Genomic DNA, 21,235 nt, shown 5'->3' on the forward strand with positions numbered 1-21,235 from the left:
TTTTTGGACATGGAGTCTCACTCTGTCGCCCAGGCTGGAGTGCAGTGGCATGATCTCAGCTCACTGCAACCTCTGCCTCCTGGGTTCAAGTGATTCTCCTGCTTCAGCCTCTAGAGCAGCTGGGACTACAGGCACGTGCCACCATGCCCAGCTAATTTTTATATTTTTAGGAAAGACAGGGTTTCACCATCTTGGCCAGGATGGTCTCGATCTCTTCACCTCATGATCCACCCGCATCAGCCTCCCAAAGTGCTGGGATTACAGGTGCGAGCCACCGCACCTGGTCCCCTAATTTTCTTTTCCATAGAAAATGTGATACAGTTTAAAGAAATTTGGAGAACAGATGAGTAAAAATTTTTGGAAGATACTCTGAATATTGTCAATGACACATACTAAGTTTTAGGCTCAAAAATATCTAATTAGTGAAGGGGTTTTTGACGCATCACATGATGCTTGCATAAAGTAGACAATCTCAAATCATTATCAAATCCCCACTGATAATGTCAGAGATATTGATGCCAAATGATTGTGGGTTATTAGAATGCCTAGGCTGGGTGTGAAGCAGTCCATAAATGTAACTAATGAGACAAACACCACAGGGGTGCTTTCTTTGCTTGAGTTATATTGGCAGTTGGAGAAGGTTGGGTTTTGTTTATTTTTTCTGTATGAGAGATGTAATCTGGAAATAGTCTTCAAGTACTTCTTTTCTTACCCAGTTTTAAACATAGACTAACCAAATTATCTACTGCATCCCAACTATTTTTTAGCAGTAAGTCACTGAGTCTAAAGCAGTGTAGCTGAGTTCGTGAACAATAAGGTGAAGACCTGGCCATGATGGGGCAGACTTCAGTGAGCAGTTTCAGGAGGGGTCAACCATGCTAACAGCCCAGATTCTCTAATCCTAGCCAAGGTGCTCCTACTGACTTGACTAAAGGGACATAGTAAAGGGAGAAAAGCTCAGAAGTAGAAGTAGAGACCATGGTTCAAGATCTCATTCTTATAATTTACTAGTAGTGAGGCTTTGGGCAGCATGTTTCCCAAAAGTTATCTCCAGGCCAGGTGTGTTGGCCCATGCCCGTAAACCTAGCACTTTGGGAGGCTGGGCTGTCTCTACTAAAGATACAAACAAGTTAGCTGGGTATGGTGACTGGCTCCTGTGATCCCAGCTACTCCAGAGGCTGAGGCAGGAGAATCACTTGAACCTGGGAAGCAGAGGTTACAGTGAGCCGAGATTGCACCATTTTACTCCAGACTCTGTCTCAAAAAAAAAAAAGTTATCTCTATATACTCTCTCAGTGTTTTCACTTCCTACACACCATTCAATCCACACTCATCTAATTTCTATCACCACCACTTAATGACATTGATTCTCTCAAGGTCACTAGTAATCTTTAAAGCCAGATGACACTTCTTCATTGTCAGCTTTCTTAAACTCTCAGCAGCATCCCAGACAGCTTACCACTGTCCTTCTTAAAACATGACACAGTTTTCAGTTTTTCTGTTCTTCTCTGGATGTTCTTTCTTGATCTTTCTTATGATTCTATTCACAGAAATTTATTAGCTGCAATTAAAGTTGGTTTTGGAGGAAGGTAATTCCTATCCAACCTGAAAATACTAAGCATCTCAAGGATAAGTCCTGGGACTGCATTATGTTTTACTCACTGTCTCCCTTGGTGACCTCATATGTTCTCATTACTTTCAATATCAACTACAATCTATATGCCAGTAAGTTCCAAATCATCACCATATGCTAGAGTCTCTCATGAACCCAAGATACATATATGCAACTGCTATTGACATCCCCTTAGATGTCAAATAGGAATCTCAGATAATGAAACACTTGATTTTCTCTGCCAAACCTGGTTCTTCCCCACACCAACCAAAAAACTGGTAGTTTTCCTTGATTCCTATCTTTCTCTCATTACCTGTATCCAATCATTCACTGAATCCTGGTTAGTTTTATCTAAAAAATACATCTCAAGTCCATTTCTCACCATCTTCATTGATTTCACCAAGTTTCAAGCCACAAGCATCCTCTTACCTGGACCACTGCAATAGCCTGTAACAGGTTGCCTTGCCTTACTTTAATGGCACTTCAACCCATTTTTTACACAGAAGAAAGAGTTATCTTGTTTTATTGATTTTGAAGATTTGTAAACATACAACTGGACAGAGTAGCATGAATTCCCACATTTCCACGTACCTATCACCGAGCTGTAACAGTTATCAATTCATCCATTACAGTTTGTTTCATCAGTAACTCCATCTTCCTGTCTCCTCTAGTACTTTGATGTGAATCCCAAACATCATGTCATTTTACCCCTAAATTTTTTTTTTTTTCTGAGATGGAGCCTTGCTCTGTCACCCAGGCTGGAGTACAATGGTGTGGTCTTGGCTTACCCAAACATCATGTCATTTTACTCCTAAATTTTTTTTTTTAGCTGGAGTCTTGCTCTGTCACCCAGGCTGTACAATGGCGTGGTTCCGGCTCACTGCAACCTCCGCCTCCCAGGTTCAAACGATTCTTCCGCCTCAGACTCCCAAGTAGCTGGGACTACAGGTGCCCACCACCACACCTGGCTTATTTTGGCATTTTTAGTAGAGACGGGGTTTCACTATGTTGGCCAGGCTGGTCTGAACTCCTGACCTTGTGATCCGCCCACCTTGGCCTCCTAAAGTGCTGGGATTACAGATGTGGGCCACTGCACCTGATCACCCCTAAATATTTTAATATATATCTCTAAAATATAGGGATTCTTTTTCTTTAAATGTAACCACAAGACCATTAACACATCTAAAATATTAATAATTTCTAAACATCATGAAATATCCAAAAAGTATATTTCTGAATACCATATAAATGTGTAATTGTCATGATTCATAATTTTTTATAGTTACTTTGTTTGAATCAAGATCTCAATAAAGTGCATGTATTGCCATTGGTTGATATGTCTTTGAGTCTCTTTTAAGATATGGAGTTTGCCAGGCACAGTGGCTCACACCTATAATCCCAGCACTTTGGGAGGCCAAGGCAGGTAGATCACGAGGTCAGGAGTCTAAGACCAACCTGGCCAAAATGGTGAAACTCCGTTTCTACTAAAGATGCAAAAAATTAGCTAGGCGTGGTAGCACGTGCCTGTAATCCCAGCTACTAGGGAGGCTGAGGCAGGAGGATCACTTGAACCTGGGAGGCGGAGGTTGCAGTGAGCCAAGGTTGCACCATTGCACTCTAGCCTGGGCAACAGGGCAAGACTCTGTCTCAAAAAATAATAATAATATACAGAGTTTTTCTTTGGGTGATTTCTTACTTCCTTGCCTTTTTCCCTTTGCATTTTATTTGATGAAGAAACCAGATTGTTTTGTCCAGTTATATAGGTTTTTTTTTCTGGGGCAGGGAGATAGAGTCTCACTTTGTCGCCCAGGCTGGAGTATAGTGGTGCGATCTCTGCTTTCTGCAACCTCCACCTCCTGGATTCAAGAAATTCTCCTGCCTTAGCCTCCTGAGTAGCTGAGACTACAGGTGCATGCTGCCACGCCCAGCTAATTTTTTTGTATTTTTAGTAGAGATAGGGTTTTACCATGTTGCCCAGGGTGGTTTGAACTCCTGAACTCAGGCATTCTGTCCACCTCATCCTCCCAAAGTGCTAAGATTACAGGTATGAGCCACAGGGCCCGGCCTATATAGGTTTTTTTTTTTTTGTGGTTAATATAACATTCCTTCATGTAAAAACCACTAAAGTGGCTCTGAAGGTTGTAATGTTTTCTTCCATCAGAAATCATGCATCTGATTGCATGTCCCTTTGTAATGATAGTAGTCATTATGCTAAATACTTAAATCTATTAATTCATTAAAGGTTACAAAATACGGATATTTTGTCAATCCTTAATTTATTAGCAGCAATACCTGTATAAGGGAGGAACTTTACTTGGTTTTTACTTTTTAGTTTACTTAGCGGTAAAGCTTGTAAAGGCATAGATTTACCTTTTAAAAATGTAGACTGGATCGTGTCTTTGTCCTGCAGAAAGTCTTCCTGTGGCATCTTCATTAACACAGTGAAATGTGTAGCCTATATATATCCTGCACGATTTAGCTCTAACATGATCTTTTTCATCATGTTCCATCACTACTAGTAAGCTAGGGGAATGAGCTTAAATTCCAGTTAAATAAAAACTTGAAGTGTATTAAAATGTATTGAAAAGGTCAAGCCCTTTGCTTCCCTAGACTTTTTGCTCTTGCTGTTCCTTCTGCCTGTCTACCCTTCCCTCACGTTTTGCCTAGTTGGCCCCTTCTTGACCTATATGTTGAAATGTCATCTCTGCACAAAGGCCTTCTCTGACCTCTTCACTTAAAGGACCTGCTCTCCCCTATCACAGCTCTTGTTTAATTCCTTTATAGACTCCAACAGAAACTCTAACTATGTTTTTAATGTATTTATTAATCATTTTCCATCAAGAGTGCTAGCTTTGTGAAAGCAGGGATCCTTCCCATCCCATACACCACTGAATACCAGAGTACACGCAGGACAGTATCTAGCATATAGTGAGTGCTTTACTTTTTCTGAATGAACACCGCAAACTTGCTGTCCCCACATATCCTCATCTATATGAATGGCATGCAGGGAGGAGCTAGGTAACTACAGAATTCCTTGCAGGTTGGCCATGTTTTTCTCTGAGGACATAGAGATGAGGATACAGATGATCCAGTGCAATGCGTCCTGAATTCTTTGTGTTGTAGTTCCTTGAACAAATGATGTTTGTTACGGGGCAGGCCACTAAGGCTGATAAGAAGCTCCCAACCCAGGACCCAGGCCTGGCCCAGGACCTGAGAGAGGAGCTGGTCTGGAAATTGATCAGAAGGCCACAGGAGTTTGGATAGGGAGAACATTTCTGGAGTCACAGGGGTGGGAGAGTGGAGTGAGCTTATAGATTTAGGGTGGGAAATTGAATTGTATACTTTGAGGGCTCCCTAATTTTTATGATCCTCAAGGACTCAAAGGACTGGGGTTTCCTGAGTCTCCACAGGGTTCTGAAATCCCCCTATGCCCTCAAAATTCCCTTTCTTCAGGAAATCCCACCAATTTAAGAATTATTTCAAAGCATTCTCCTTTTATAATGTAAACACTTCAGGCATGGTTGAGATTATTATCCACATGTGTGTGAATTAGTTTAACCAGGCTGCTTTCATCCTAAAATCTGAGGTATCAATGTTTTGTTTAGCTTGAGAGAGTCAATAGAGAAGGGGACAATTTTAGAGTTTGGGTACTCTTGCGGGCTGGAGGAGGACAGGCTTCCTCAGCACAGTGGACTGCTGGGGTAGGCAAGGATGGCTGGGGCACCCCAGGGGTAGAGACAGTGGACCAGGCCAACTAGTCCCAATGTTTTCAATTCCTTTCTCTCATGCTGGAGGTTCTGGGTTTTTACTCAGGATCACTTCAGTTAACCTGATGTTTATCACCAGTAGAGGGTACAGACCAGACACAGAATAGAGTTTCTGCCATGTATAGATAGATTCACTGAAGTCAGCAGCCATACACAGAGAGGCCAGACTGCACCAACAGCAGAAAGGCGATGGCAGTGTGCTCACAGCATGGCACAGCCTCATCCAGTCATGCCCGGGGCAGCTTCCACTTACCCAGAAATGATCCCAGGACTACTGCTGCCTCCTCTCATCCCAGGGACCCGATGAGAAGAGACTGGACTTTAGAGAAGACAAGGCCTCAGGAAGGAGATGAACCCAAGCACCAGGCTCTTGCCTGATTGCAAAGCAAGTTTTCCTCCTTCTCCTAGACCTGCTCCCTCATCTTGATAAACTCCCCTGCCACCTCCTGCCCACGCCTCACCATAGGAGCTTAATCCCTGCTGAAGCAGGAGGACTTGGAGAAGCTTTCTTGGAGAGATGTTAAGGCAGCCACAATATAAAAGGATCTGTAGGCATGTAGAGTTATATGCTTGGTAAACCCTGGCAAACTCTTAATTTTTATGGCTTGAAACCTGCTTGGGGCTTTATTCTTCGGTGTATTGAGATGACATGATGAGTTGGTCCTTACATTTCTAATGTTCTTATAATAGTGACCCAGTTGCATTATTGTTCAAAGCAGTATCTTATCTTTCTTGATACCAGAGATCCAAGACAATGCAGAAAAAAAATCGTAAGACATTTAAATTACCACCAAAAAAATCATTTTATGGAATTTTAGATGTTAAGAAAACCAATCTAGACTCTCCTTCAATGCAAGAAGCTCTACTCTTTACATGCAATGGGCTTCAGCATGTCCCAACTACACTTGAACAATTTCAGGAGTGGGGATCACAACTACTTATTCCCTTGCATTGACAGACATTTTTCTGTCTTACTTTCCTTGAGTCAGAATCTGATGATAAACTATCATTAGTCTTTGTTTCCCCTCCACAACTGAGAAGACGAAGTTAGTTTACTCGTCAAATACATGTTGTTAGTTATCATATATCTCTGAATTCTTGCCTTCCCTAGTGTAGACATTCTACAGTTCTCCCAAATGTTTCCATTCTCCTGGGAAGAAGTATCAACATCCCCTCCTCTCCAAGCCTACTCCAAGCTAATCTCATCATTTTTGTCCTTGGCACCTCCTTTTTTCCCTTTCTAGGAACTTTGCTCCATCTCATGATTTCCCTTAGCTTCAGCCTACAAATATGTCCATTCTACTCTCTATGCTTACCTGCTCCAAGAGAGAGTCTCATCTTCCAATTTCCTGTCACCATCAAATTTATGGAAAGAGTCCTGCATGGTCATTGCCCCCAGTTTCTCCTCACTGTCTGTGGCAATTTATCTGCCTTCTTTCTCCTCAGCTTTATAGGAATCTATCTTTGAAGGATAGTAATGTCTTTGAAATGACCTTATCAGTCTGCAGGCTTCTCTACCCTCTGTAGCGTATAATATTGATGCTGCTCCTCCTTCTGCCTTGACATCTTCCTTAGACTCCCAGATGCAGAGGTCTCCTGGTTATCTTCCTATTTCCTTAAATAACCTTGTCTGTCATTTCCTCTTTTATTCTTTGGCCTCTATAAAAGCAAAACAAAACAACCTTCCTTAATATAGTATCCTTAGACCACTTTTCCTTTCAGTGTCCCCTCTTCCATGGCAAATTTTCTTGATTTTATGGTTTTATTTATTATTCTAACAGAGAAAACCTTGAACCTCCAACTTAACCATGACTTATCTCTATAGCTCCATTTCAAGCTCCTGCTGAACATCTCCATTTGAATATCCACATGCCACTTCAAACTCATGATATCACAAACTTAATTTCTTCCCAAAGCTATTTGTTCTCTGGAACTCCTAATTTTGTTGAGGACATTACCTTAACCTCAGTCAGCCAAGTTCTAGATATACAAGTCACTTTGAAGTTCTCTTTTCTCCACAGTTTCCATCTACTTTCTTTCTAGAGAGTCTCTTGCATTTGCCCCCTCCTGTCTACTTTCATTGTCTCTCTCTCTTTTTTTTTTTTTTTTTTGAGACAGAGCCCCACTCTGTTGCCCAGGCTGGCGTGCAGTTGTGTGATCTCAGCTCACTGCAACCTCTGCCTACCAGTTCAAGTGATTCTTGTGCCTCAGCCTCTCGAGTAGCTGGGACTACAGGCGCGCACCACCATGCCTGGCTTTGTTTTTGTTTGTTTGTTTTGTTTTTGAGACAAGGTCTGACTTCATTGCCCAGGCTGGAGTGCAGTGGTGTGGTCTTGATTCACTGCAACCTCCTCCTCCTGGGTTCAAGCAGTTCTCCTATCTCAGCCTCCCCAATAGCTGGGATTACAGGCACCCGCCACCATGCCCAGCTAATTTTTTGTATTTTTAGTAGAGACAGGGTCTCACCATGCTGACCAGGCTGGTCTTGAACTCTTGGCCTCATGATCCTAGTAGAGACAGGGTTTCACCATGTTGGCCATGCTGGTCTTGAATTCTTGGCCTCAAGTGATTCACCCACCTTGGCTTCGCAAAGTGCTGGGATTACAGGCATGAGCCATCGTGCCTTGCCTGGCCATCCCTTCTTAATTCAGGCCCTTTTAACCTCTTGCTGAACTGTCTTGATAGTACAATTGGCATATTCATTTCCCACTTTCAACCTACCACATCTATGCCTGCCAGATTGTGGTAGAGTTGAATCTTATGTGAAGTGTAAGTATTGAACTATTTGAGTCATTGTTTACAAAGAAAATCTCATACAATCAACATTACCCTTGAAAATGCCTTATACTGTCTATAAAGTAGAATCTACAGATATACTGCTTCTCAGGAAGTTCAACACTGCTAATTTTTCCTGCACTTTTGGAACAGATTACTTTTCTTTTGGTTGAACACCAGATGAAGTCATCTGCTTGGTTTTAGGGGCGGTGTCGTATGAAAAATATGTATCTTTAAACACCAGAATCACATTCAACACTAGTCTATTTGAGTTCATATTAGTTACTCATGATTGTGATCCAGATCTACTGGAATATTTAAAAGCACAGCTCTGATCGTCATTATTTCTATGCTAAAAAACCGTTAGTGACTCTCCATTGCCTATTGAGAAGGCCTATTTCTTTAACATGGCACTTAAAATTGTTCACTATCTCAACCCTCCTTTCTCACCCAGTTTATGCTCCAGAATGGGATGCCTGGGATTCCCCATGCCTGCTCTGCACACTGCAGTCTCCATCTACTTTCTCTCACAATGGCCTCAAATGCTTTCCCCTTACTTCCCATCTCTGCTGGGCTCAGCCACTCTTCACAGGTCAACTCACATGCTGCCTCCTTTGATTCTTTCACAGAGTCTTGTGCCCTCACCCGGCCTGGCCAAAATCATATTTCCTTCCTCTGAACTGAAGTAGCTCTCATTTGTACTGTGTTTATGGCAAGTATCATTTTCTACCTAGAATTGTCATTTCTGTTCATGTTTTACAAGACTACAAACACCTTCAGGGCAGGGGCAGTGCTTGAGTCTTCTTCATAGTCATGCATACACCACCATTTCCAGCTTCAAGCACGCAGTACTCGACAGATTTCAATGAAAAAATAAATTAAATAATATAGCTTCCCATCTCCACCCCATGCAGAATGTGCTCTAGTTTGGCAGTGTCCAAGAACTTGGGACCCAGTGCTCTAGAAGGAGCAGCAAACTCTTCCTAATCCCAGCAGTGCCTCCATCAGGCAATGAATAAACTCAACAGGAAGGGGGATGGGTAAAACGTTATATGCAAATAGTTGCACACTGCTCCTTCTTAAAGAGCAAAATAAACACGATTTTAAAAAAAGATAATGGAAGTTAACAATGCAATGGCCTTTTCACAGAAGGCTTCAGGAAATGCCAAGTTCTGTTATTGGGGATGGAGACATTTTGTTCCCATTGTGTAGAAAGACTGATGAGGTCTCTTAAGCAATCTCACAGACCTACTGTTTTGAAGCATGAGAACATTTTTCTGTGAATCTCAGATTCAGTGGAACTTTAACTTTGTGGCGAGAAAAATCCTAGTTTCCCTCTTGCCCTGTCTCTCGCCCAATAAACACAGGATGTTTTACCTCGGGAACTCAAAGCTGCAGGGGAGCTCAGATCCCAAGGGCCGAGGGTGTAACAGCCCCTTGAATCTATTCGGAATCATACTCCACACTCCATAAACACAAATCTACCTCCGCTCAAACGAGCAGGAAGATTTTTAAGGAAGGTCTGGGAGTTGGGGAGGATTTAAATGTGAGCCTAATTGACATCTTTCAAGGGATGGGGTCTCTATCTTCATTATGGACATGCAAAAAATATACTCTGCCCCAGTGACAGAGGGAGTTTGACAGTGAATTTACACCCATAGTGTTGACTTTAGATTGATCAGGGAAAATGACTGCCCTGCACCCTTGTAAAATCTTAATGTTCCATGAGAAGTGCACCGGACTGTCTGATGTACAGTGTTTAGATTTGTCTTGACCTTATTAAATCATGGAAAGCGGCTCCTCTGAGGGAAGTGTGTATTTTTTTCTTTTCTTTTTTTTTTTTTTTTTTTAATTTCCTGCACGATTACTCAGGTGGCTTTTCCTGTTTCTTCTCCCCCTCCTGGACCTGGGTCCTTAATTACTATTGCAGAGACCTGGAAGGATGCCTGCTCTCCCTGCACGGTCTTCTCTGCTCGGCCTCCAGGCTCTTCGCCCCCACTCTTTTCTCCCTCTAGCCCCGCCTCCTCCGCGCACCCCGTGGCCAGCAGCTAGACAGCTGTGTTCAATCAGAAACCACTTACAACTCCAGACGATTCAAAGGGGAAACTTCGGCGTGAAGCGCAGCTCCGCTCCGGCTCCCTCCAGCTTTCTTTCCTTCCCTGGAATCCGAGGCGCGGATCTTCCTCGCCCCACCGCCCTAGTTTTTTTCAGGAGCTCGCCGGTGCCCTCTAGGGTGTCCGCTCGTGCTGGGAGGTGCCCTCCAGCCCGGTAATGGGGGGCAGCGAGGCACCGTAGGAGTGACGAGGCGGCGCCCAGGGTGGCACTGCCCCGGAACGGGGCGCTGGGTGCGCGCGGGCGGGTCCCCGCGCGGGCTCTGCCGCTGCCGCAGCTGCGAGCGCGCCACGCCACCGAGCCTCCTGCAGCAATGGCTCGTCCGTGAAACGCGAACCACGGCTGCTCCTTTTAGGAGTGCCTGCATCCTCCGTTTGGGCTTCGCAACTGTCCTGGGTGAAAATGGCTGTCTAGACTAAAATGTGGCAGAAGGGACCAAGCAGTGGATATTGAGCCTGTGAAACCAACTCTTAAGCTCCGAGACCTGGGGGACTGAGAGCCCTGCTCTGAAAAGTGCATCATGAATTCTGGAGTTGCCATGAAATACGGAAACGACTCCTCGGCCGAGCTGAGTGAGGTAAGAAGAAACAGCTGAGGTCGGGAGCGAGGGTTTCTCGGGCATTTGCTCTTCCGCAAATCCCCCTCCTCTCGACCTCCCCACAGCCCCGCACCCCATCCTCCTGTGCTCCCAGTCTGGAGGCAGCGCTAATTGAATATTAATAGATTTTCTGATTCTCGTTTTAACTTGTAGTGCTACTCAGGAAATGACCTGAACTGGCTTGATATTTCAGTCTGAAATGAGTGGCTTAAAAAAGAAACAACCTCTCACCAAGCCGCGAGGCGTACTCGCGACAGTCTGCATCCCCTGTTCCTTCCCACCCGCTTCCACTAATTTATATACACCATTTTATTTCCCTGGTCGGTAAAATACACGGACATTCCAGCTGAGTTTAAGCCGACGGTAACTACTTTGGTGGGGCTGCGGTGCTGGTGGTGAGGAGGACTTATTGGATTATTTCATCTCCCACTTGGCTCCCACGTGCGACGCGTTTGGCTAAGCTCAGGCAAGGTGGTCTCTTCCCTCGGGGAAGATGAATGACCCGCGCTGGGGAGGGGTCTGGGGAGGAAGCACTTCAAAGCCACTTTAGAACTTTATTTCCTGCCGGGGTCTGGACTCCTGAGTCTTTGAGGCAAGCGCATTTGCAATTCCTGGGCTCCCACTGTAACCTATCCTCTTGAGTGTTAGAGACCAGCTTTGAAATTAAAGCTACATCAAACACTATGCAAATATGTGAGCGATAAGATGCTCAAAGCCACCTTTTTTTTTTCATGACTTTAGGGATGCCTCGGGCACACCCCCAAAGCTTTGAATACCTGAAAAGTGGTGCTGAGAAGCCCGTAGAACTGAGTGCTCAAAAGAAAAGGAAGCCTGTGTGTTTAGTGTCTACAGCTAGAGGCTTGGTGTCTGTGGGTTTCCCTCTTGGTGCCATCACTGAGTCATTTATGGGCAGAAGTAGCCTAAGTAGTCTGTGTTTGAGTATGGCTGAAGAGAGGAAAACAGTGTAAAAGCAGCCGGAAGGCAGATAATGGTGATGTCAGATTACCAATGGTGAAGGAAAAAATGAAAGGATGGAGCCCTTGGGGACGTGTGGGGGGTAGGGGGGAAGGAACCTGGTGATGGGAAAGAGGGGGAATTAAATGGGATTGGGGGAAACCTACGAGGTCTGCCATCGGGCTGGTGAGTGCTATTGGGCCCCGCCTGGTGCTTTAAGTGTCATGCTGCTGTACCGTTCTGCTCCGGTTTGAAATAGCATTTTGAGGTGCTGGCTGAATAAAGTAGAGCACTTCCTAATCCTTATGGCTGTTGCCCCTGGGATGTAGAAGCCTCAAGAAATGCTGAGAGTGAGAACTTACTTAAAAATGGGAGGTGAGGGAGGAGGCATGAGGACTTAGTGACTTTTGCCAGTTTTATATTTAGAGAACAGTCTCGAATCTGAACCAGAACTCAGAGCCCTGCTCCATCACTAACACTGTTTCAGGAGAAGCCTTTGGTGATACTCTAAGGCCACTGAAAACTCCAAAACTGAAGGCATTTCTCTCGCAGACTCTTTACCAGGCCCTTCACAGTGTTTTTCAATGCAGCAGAGTGAAGTGTGCTGTCCAGTAACCTTTGATTAAATGAATCACAGACTTGGGAGGACGGGGGCTAGAACCCAGAGTGAAGGAAGAGGAGATGGGGATTGACTTTAGTCCTATTGGCTCACCCTTGAGCACACTGGGTGAGCAGAGAATATGATACTCAGGTGCCATGTAAAATTATCCATTTCTTGCCTAGTTGTATCCACTCCTTAAATAATCCCCATAAAGCTTGTAGGTAAATGAAAGAGTTAAGAGTGCTTCGTGGTCCCTGTGCTGGTCAGAAAAATATTTGAGCAGTATATGTCATAGTATTGTTTCTAAGGATATAAGTTCCTTCCTCAACTATATCCTTTACCAAATGTTCTTTTTTTTTTTTCTTGTCATCAGTGTCTGCTCGTTCATTTTTTTCTTTCTTTTGAGCCAGTTTTAGGTTCCATGATTTAGTTGTACCCCTTTCCAATCAATCTTAGTTATCCTGCAGGTTGAATAGTTGTAGTAGTCTGTAATGGTAGTTATTTTTACTCTTTGTACATATTTTTTTATTTTACTTTTTTTGAGACAGAATCTCACTTTGTCACCCACGCTGGAGTGCAGTGGTGTGATCTTGGCTCACTGCAACCTCTGCCTCCTAGGTTCAGGTGATTCTCGTAGATCAGTCTCCCGAGTAGCTGAGATTACAGGAATATGCCATCATGCCCAGCTAATTTTTAGTATAAATGAGGTTTTGCTATGTTGGCCAGGCTGGTCTCGAACTCCTGGCCTTAAGGGATCTGCCCACCTCAGCGTGTACATATTTTAAATTAGAATATGTGTAAAGATGATATGTAAGGCAAGAGGGAGTGTGTGGTTCATACTTTGTGGACCCTAAATCTCTGTTCAATTTAACATGGGCAATAACTTTAGTATTTACCAGTTTTCTAATATCCACAGAGCAGTATCCATAGATTCAAATACAGTTCGATTGTATTTCTCACATTAGATCTTTGATGTAGAGTTTCTTTTCCCTGTCATTTTTCTCTTAAACACTGGTTTTTCCTTAATATCTTGCAGGGCAAAGTTGCCATTCACTTTTGATAGTTAAGTCCTCATCCTCACCTGGAAGCAGAACTAATAAAACCCCTCAGGGCCCCTTTAGTGCCATCTCTCTGATTGCCCAGGAGCCTCAATGCTGTCTGGAGGTCACTGTGGGGTCAGATTCAGCCTGATGTTCACCAGGCATTTCAGGGGCAGGAAGAACTCTGAAAAGACCTGCCATTATCCTGGGTATCATAAACAAAATGCCTCTCATTGGTGTTGACTTGTGCGCTTACCCCTTCTGTAAGGGACCCCTCACCACAGGAGTCATTGACTCTTTGACAGTAATGTTGACGCTGACTCTGTAACATCCTGGACTAGAGAGAGAGTGAGTTTAATCAATTTCGGTTTATAATCTGCTGATCCAGTTAGTGAGAGCAGCAAGCTTTGGTCAACCACTGAGATGTTAGCCTCTGCCCCTAGTACTCCAGGAATGCTTGGATACTGCGGAGGTCGGAGGGATTTGGGTATGAGGGATACGCAATTAGGAGACCTAGGGCTGGGTGTTGGGCATGAGGTGTTTTGCATGTGTGGGTACTTCAAGATGGAAAACAGGAAATTCATGAGTGTGTTCCTTTTGTGTCTTTAGTTTGGACAATAGCCATTTAAGATCCTGTGAGTTGGTTACAGAGATAGTAAAATTGCTGCCATGAACATTCAAACATATTTTTATGTATTTATTGACCATAAATGGCTTATGTCAAGTCTGAACCTTTTTTGGAAAGCAAAGGAATCTATAGCAGAAACAACAGAAACACAAAAGGAAAATTTTAGAAGGATAAACGAGTGATTTGTTCTTTTTTCTTGGCTATCGCTGTTTCTGTCTTTTTAAATATGATATTAAGGAAGGACTTTGGTCAACATCAGACAAATCAAAAGCATTTTAAAAATTAAATGTTTGAAATTTAACCTCCCTCCGCCATGATCAGGAAGCTGAATGGCCACACTTTCAGCAGCATTAAATTCTCCCAAAATCTGTCAAGGGGATTCAGCTGTGGCATATTCTTCTTCATGGTCATGAGTTTTAGGTCAGCAGTTAGTTCTATTGGTTTCGGTAAAATTTGTGGGGCCAATATATAGTTTAATCTTGTTAAGTAATCCCAAGTACCTGGAAGGAAGATATTTAAGGGTTAGCAATACTAGGGTAAAATGTGACTTTACTCATTCTTGCAGAGTAGATGTCTGCTTGATCTGGTTGTCTGGTAGACGGTTGCCAATTTATGTACAAAAATAAAAATTTATTCAAAAAAATTTGCCCCTTGGCAGTCATAACCTCTGGAGATGAAAAAATATTTTTACTCGAAGAATTTGTACAGAGCAATCAACTTAAACTCTTTGCCTTTTAAACATTATTTAAACAATGGACAGGCAAAATTCTGTATCACCATTTACTTTGAAACATTGGTTGCCCCTGGAAATCATATTTCCCTTACTTTCTTCTTATCTCTTCATTCAAAGCATTTTGTATTGGATCATTTCATGTCTGAATTAGGCCATACGGGCCACTCTCCATGCTTTCCTCATTTGCGTGTTCAGTAACTCCTGAAATGCCACCTCTTCACTGATGCTCTAATTAAGAAGTAGAATTGTATAGAAGAAAGTTGCTCTCTACCTAGATTATCTTGTGTGACAATCTCCAAGTGGCCATCTCACAGCTGTGCTATTCATCATCAAATGAATTGTAAAATATCAGCATTGGAAGGGGCCTGAAAGATCACCTAGTATTCACACACCGTTTTTTGCCTCTTTATACTTCTCTGTCTTTAGAAAATCGCACTTCATTGTAATGAGTTGTTGAAGTCTGTCTTAGCCGTAGCCCATAAGCATAAGAAGAGCAGGGTCAAGACCTGGTGCAGAATCCATCAAACTGCTCCCAAATTTAGAGGCTGAGAATAACCATCTTATTTGCTCATGGATTTGCAGTTCAGGAGGTAAGACTTGTGTCAGTGACTAGAGCAAGAGGATCGACTTCCAAGATGGCTTAATCATATGGCTGGCAAACTAATGTTGCCTGTGAACTGGGAGATCAGCTTAATTTTCTTCAACATGGGCCTCCCTATGTGGCTGCTTGGGCTTCCTCTCAGCATGGAAGCTGGGTTCCAAGGAAGAGCAGGTAAAGGTGCCAGTTCTCTTAAAATATGGAACTGAAACTGGCACAGGTCACTTCTGTGTGTTCTATTGGTCAAAACAGATGTATTCCTAACCCAGATTAAGGTTAAAGAAGTAAGCAGAAAACACCTCTCCAAGAGGGGCGTCATAAAAAATTTGCAACCAATTTTAATCCACTCCAGAGGCCACAAAATGACAAAGCCTTGTCTAAAACCGTGGTTTCTTAATTCCCATTGCCTGGCAATGGTTTTTAGTTTTTTGTTTTGTTTTGCTTTTCAGCTATTCATTTTGTGGTTTGTAATAGCTCTGAATCATATTTTCTAAGCACTTTCCAGATACCGACATGCTTAATTGTCAAAAACTTTGAGGTACCTTCTGTTATGCCCACATTACAGGTGGTAGAAATTACAACATAAGGAGGGGGAAAAGCATATCGAAACTACATAGATTGTAAAAGGTGGAGTCAGGATTTGTGCCCAGGTAGTCTTTCTCCAGCGCTCCACCATTTGTACATTAATTCCTTTCATTAGCATCTGTTACTGCCCTCACCTTTTGATCACATGTTCCAAGGAGGGAGTATTCTATTTAATAAGCCTGTTTAACTTGATTTATATTGTAATCCCTATGCAGTACCCAGATAAGTGTTTCTGATAAAAATGAAATGGATATGATTAGAGTAAATGGATATAGTCACTGCCATAGCCTCCAAGTGGCAGGGGAATTCTAAGCATTGACTTTCCAGAGCCTAAAAGCAGATTCGTCGATAAGGAATAGTGTGATCCTCATTCAGTGGGTGTTGGGGGAGAGGCTTCTATTCCTTTTCACTGCAAGGAAGGTAGAGTACTATAACCTATGACCCACTACCTGTACATTCAGAGGCGTCTCAGAGATTGATGTTATAATATTTGAGGTGCCAGAAGAGAAGAATAAAGCTTTAAATATCTTAAGAATTAGGACTTTCCCACCCTTGCAGGCAGGGCTTTAGGTTCCTTCTACAGTTGGCCAAATCCCTTGTGGGGCTACAGAGTGCCAAGGCTAGGGGAGAAAGCCAAGGGGTCCCAGTGAAGTTAGTGTCCATGGTTGCATGGCAAGGCAGTGGCTGACAGCCAGGCATTGAAGAAGCGCATGCTAAACATGGCATTGAGGTCCTGAGTCAAACGCAATGGATAAGGTGAAGTAGATCAAGCCACAGAGATGGTTCATGTGGTTGGAACCAGGTGGAAGACAAAAAAACAAGAAAAAGGAAGTCATGTTATTTGAACAGAGAAGTTAGTCAAAGACCAGTAGATGATCAGAACTGGGATGGCCACAGGCCTGGAAGCAGGGAGAGATCCTTGATTCTGAGGAAGTGTTTTGACCAATTGGGAGGCTTTTAAGTCCCTAGACTTCTCATCTTAAGGAAGCACCTTACAGGATAGTTGCTACCAGCAGGACATGCCAGAACCCTGAGTGAGTGGGCACACTTATCTAGAGTAGGGAATATCATGGTGATACTCAGGAAATAAAGTCATGGGTGCAGTTGTGTGGTTATAACAACAGCCTAGCTGATTTACCCAACGCAAGTCATGAGGAAGGCTTTCTCCCAGGTGGGGGTGCAACTGGAAGATCAAACCTGCATTTATAGCAAAATTAAGAAGTTGCTGATGAATGAAGATTTCAAAGTTAGTTTTTGATCCAAGGAATCAAATTACAGAAAACCAAATTTTAAGCCATCGCTAGATTCTGAGATGGGGGGTTTATGTTGGCAAGATTATAAAATCAGACAAGCCAAAGAAGACAACAAGAATTGATAGATATTAGGACTTGGATTATTTACATTGGTGAGGGGATGTCATAGCAGAGATAAATTGTATGTAATTATTTTCTTGAACCCTCTTGCATCCCCTGTACATCTACCCAGATTCCCAGCAGTGGTATCTTTTAGTCTTGGGGGCGAAAAAAAGAAAAAAGCAAGTAACCTGGATTACACAGATAAACAGAAGTTCAATTTATAGAGTAAATATTTACTGGAACTACAGTGATGCCCTGTCTTTCTAGTGAATGTCCTTTTTCTCTTGTTGACTAGAAACAGCCAAAATCAGTACAGAGGTGAAAGAGGAAACCTTTTGGAAGCTTTTCATTGCCACAGGAGACTAAGTGACTAAGGTTGTAAATCACTTCATATGTGTGAATTTTTCAAGATATTTCTTAAATTCAGCAAACACCTTAAACCTTGAGAAAGCCTTTTAGGAAAAAAAATTCAAAAGTAGCAGTTATTGATTCCAATTGCCATACAAAAAGCAGGTTGAGTTTGTTAAGTTTGTAAATAAGCAATAAAAAAGCCCATTGAGCTGGGAAACTTGTGTGGTGAAGGCTACTTGATGCTTCAGTTGGTGGAATATTTGAGCAGATCCCTTGTCATGAGATTTGATCAGTGCCTGGAACGCACAGTAGAGTATTTGGGGCCAGAGGTGGAAATGCATCTTAAACCAAAGGCTGTAGTGTGTGATTATTTGAGAACAGAAAGTTTCATGAAACCTCAATGTGTATGCGTGCATGTCAGTTAACTCCAGCTGGGGTTGTGAGAAATACTGAAGCAGTTGTTAGAGGAAGAATGCCAACAGGGAAAAGATTGCCTTGCAATTAGAAAAGGAATGTGGGCCTCTGATTGGTTGCCTGGTGAGAGTGGGAGTCGTTGCTTGTTCCTGTTTTCCTATGGGTTGTGTGAACTTGTCCATAGAACACACAGCACACTTAGAATCTTCTTGCTTTTCTGCTAGTGCCTCCTAGTGTCTCCAGTTACCTGTTCCTTCCCTTATCTGTGTTCAGAATACTTACAATTTGGCCTCGTAGGGGAGACCGTGAGATCTTCGAAGGCAGAGATCACTATATTCCCAGCACTCAGTCAATATGTGGTAGATGGGAAATCAACAGACTTTGAAGTTGTTGTTTGGACCAAATCCCAGTTGCCATTTTACTGTGACAGATGTGTTGGATTAACTACTTTTCTATTTTGGTTGAAGTACCTATTCAATGGAATTTAGTTTGGTCATTTTGACTGTAATTTATTATCTTGTACCTGTTCACGTATTCAGTAAACAAATATTGTGTGCCTTCTACATGCCAGATGCTGCTGTAAGACTGGGGATACAGCAACAAACAAAACTGATGTAATCCCTGCTCTACGTATCCTACACAGATGCAGAGACAGCTAATGCACACGTTCAGTGGTGATATGTGCTATAAAGAAAAAACTCTCGGGAATGAAGAGGAGAGGGATGCTGTTCTAGTGATCGGGGAGGATTCGCTGTGGGAGTCTGTGAAATGAGGGGCATAGCCTTGTGAAGATGGGGAAAATCATTTCAGACAGAAAGGAAGAGTAAGGGCCAAGGTGCAGAGCCCCAGGCACTCTTGCTGTGTTTCAGGAGTAGCAAGGCAGCAATGACTGACAGCACAGTGAACAAGGGGAGAGTGGAAGGAGACGAGGTTGGAGAAAACGGTTCTGGCCAGATCACCTAGGGCTTCATAAGCCCTGGAAGAGTATCTGGATCTTTCTGGAGAGTTTTGAATAGAGGCCTGAATTTGTTTGACTTTCTTATTCTTTTTATGTACATATATTTTATTGTGGGGCAGGGGGAGATGTAGGAAAGAGGAAGAATTAGCAAAGAAAAGGCCAGGAAAGTGTGTTCCAAAAGCCAGTTAAAGAAGGTATTTTCAGAAGAGGGCAGAGTGATCCGTCGTCAAATGCCTCTCCTTTGGCTTCCCGAGCCTTTGAAGCCTGTGTATATTCCCAAACTTTCAAATTGTGCCGTTTTCTGTAATCAGAAGTAATTATTACGTGCCATAAAAATACACTGTAATTATTTTTTTTTGACATCTTCAGAATATGTGAGTTCATTTTCCCTTTAAAAGGAATGGTTTAAATAACTGAATGACATAGACACTGGCCAAGAATGATTTGAAAATTGCCTTCCCTTGATTGATGGTTCAGTACTGACGGATGCTGATGATGTAGAATATAGGTGGGTTTTGAATCAGGAAAACTGAACTCTACTTTCCATTTCCTTCAACTATTTAGAAGCACTGACTTTGTTTTTTATGAACTTTAGTATGCATTTATTGATTTATAACAAATATAGCTCCAAGGAGACTGGAATGCTGACACTTATTTCCTATTGAAAAACTATTGGCAGTCAGATTATGACCACAAAATTGCCTGGCAAGCATGGAATCAGACAAAGGAAGTGCTTCTATTGGGTGGTGCTGGTAAGCTTATATTTGTCTTAAGCGTTATCTTGTCCTAAGCATTTGTATGACTGATAAAGAAACTGAGGCCCGAAGAAGGGTTGCTAGTGGCAAGGGGGAAGTGTAGAACTGAGTTTTTTTTCTAATTCCCAGGGACATTTTTTTTTTCTTCTGCCTCAACTTCCTCTGTTTCTATATTACAGGATATTTACATTAAGGTATGTGTTTTGGAATATTCTGTGATAATTTTAAAAGGAGAAAGTATAATTCTTCAGTAAATCATATCTACATATGACATTATTACAGATCACACTACCAAAGTACACTTGACCCTTGAACCATGCTGGGATAGAAACACTATCCTGCCCACATCCCCGCAGTAGAAAATTAATGTATAACTTTTTTTTTTTTTGAGACAATGTTTCACTCTGTTTCTCAGGCTGGAGTGCAGTGGTGCAATTCACAGCCTCTACCCACTGGGCTTAAGTGATCCTCCCACCTCAGCCTCCCAAGTAGCTGGGACTAGAAGCACATGCCACCACATCTGACTAAATTTTGTATTTTTTTTGTAGAGATGGGATTTCACCATGTCACCCGAGCTGTGCATAACTTTAGACTCCTCAGAAACATAACTGCTGATAGACTACTGTTGATCAGAAGCCTTAGTTATAACATCAGTATATGATATATGTATTCTATATCATTTTATATGATATATATTATATATTGCAATCCTAAAGTAAGCTGGAGGAAAGAAAATGTTATTAAAATCATAAGGAAAAGAAAATATATTGACTGTTCTTGCAGTGGATCATCATAAAGGTCTTCATCCTCATCATCTTCATGTAGAGTAGGCTGAGGAGGAGAAAGAGGGAGGTTTGGTCTTGCTGTCTTGGGTGGCAGAAGCTAAGTTTACACATGTAAGTGGATCAGACTTTTCCAGTTCAAACCTGTGTTGTTCAGTGATCAACTGTAATTGGAAGAATTTATTTTTAGTTTTAACTGTGGCTTTGGGGTGTGTTGTAATTGCTCTCAACAGGCTTTTATTGACAGATTGTTGGGGCCTAGCAGGTACAATACGCCATTGTTTTGGGGGGTAATAATGAGATGGGCTTACTCTTTGGCTGGTTTGCTAGCTGCTGTATGTTGACAGCGTGATTGGTCAAGCCTGTCATCCTTTCTTTAAAATTTCTCAACATCCTTGATAATACTTGTTCTTTTCCATTTCTTTTTTTTTTTAAATTATATTTTTAATAGTAGCTGTCCTAATGGGTGTGAAGTGGTATCTCATTGTGGTTTTGAATTGCATTTCCCTAATGGGTAGTGATATTGAGCATCTCTTCACACGTTTATTGGCCATTTATTCATCTTCTTTGGAAAAATATCTGTTCAAGTCCTTTACCCATTTTAAAATATGGCTTGT

General features: G+C 42.4%; 1 protein-coding gene across 2 annotated transcripts in view; it reads left to right on the top strand.

Annotated features, from left to right (window-relative positions):
• The window catches only part of MCC (MCC regulator of WNT signaling pathway), a 460,356-nt gene that overhangs the window by 176,399 nt on the left and 262,722 nt on the right, over positions 1 to 21,235 (top strand). Inside the window, exon 1 of one of the 2 annotated variants that reach the window (XM_017527173.2) lies at positions 10,234 to 10,843. The exons of the other annotated variant lie outside the window; for it this stretch is intronic. Within the exon in view, the coding sequence (XP_017382662.1) occupies positions 10,787 to 10,843 (57 nt within the window). The 5' untranslated portion in view covers positions 10,234 to 10,786. Of the gene's footprint in view, positions 1 to 10,233; positions 10,844 to 21,235 lie in introns of those variants that run through there. 2 annotated transcript variants of the gene reach the window in all.

This window comes from Cebus imitator, unplaced genomic scaffold (assembly GCF_001604975.1).
Source record: "Cebus imitator isolate Cc_AM_T3 unplaced genomic scaffold, Cebus_imitator-1.0 Scaffold46, whole genome shotgun sequence".
In the NCBI taxonomy this organism is placed as follows: domain Eukaryota; kingdom Metazoa; phylum Chordata; class Mammalia; order Primates; family Cebidae; genus Cebus; species Cebus imitator.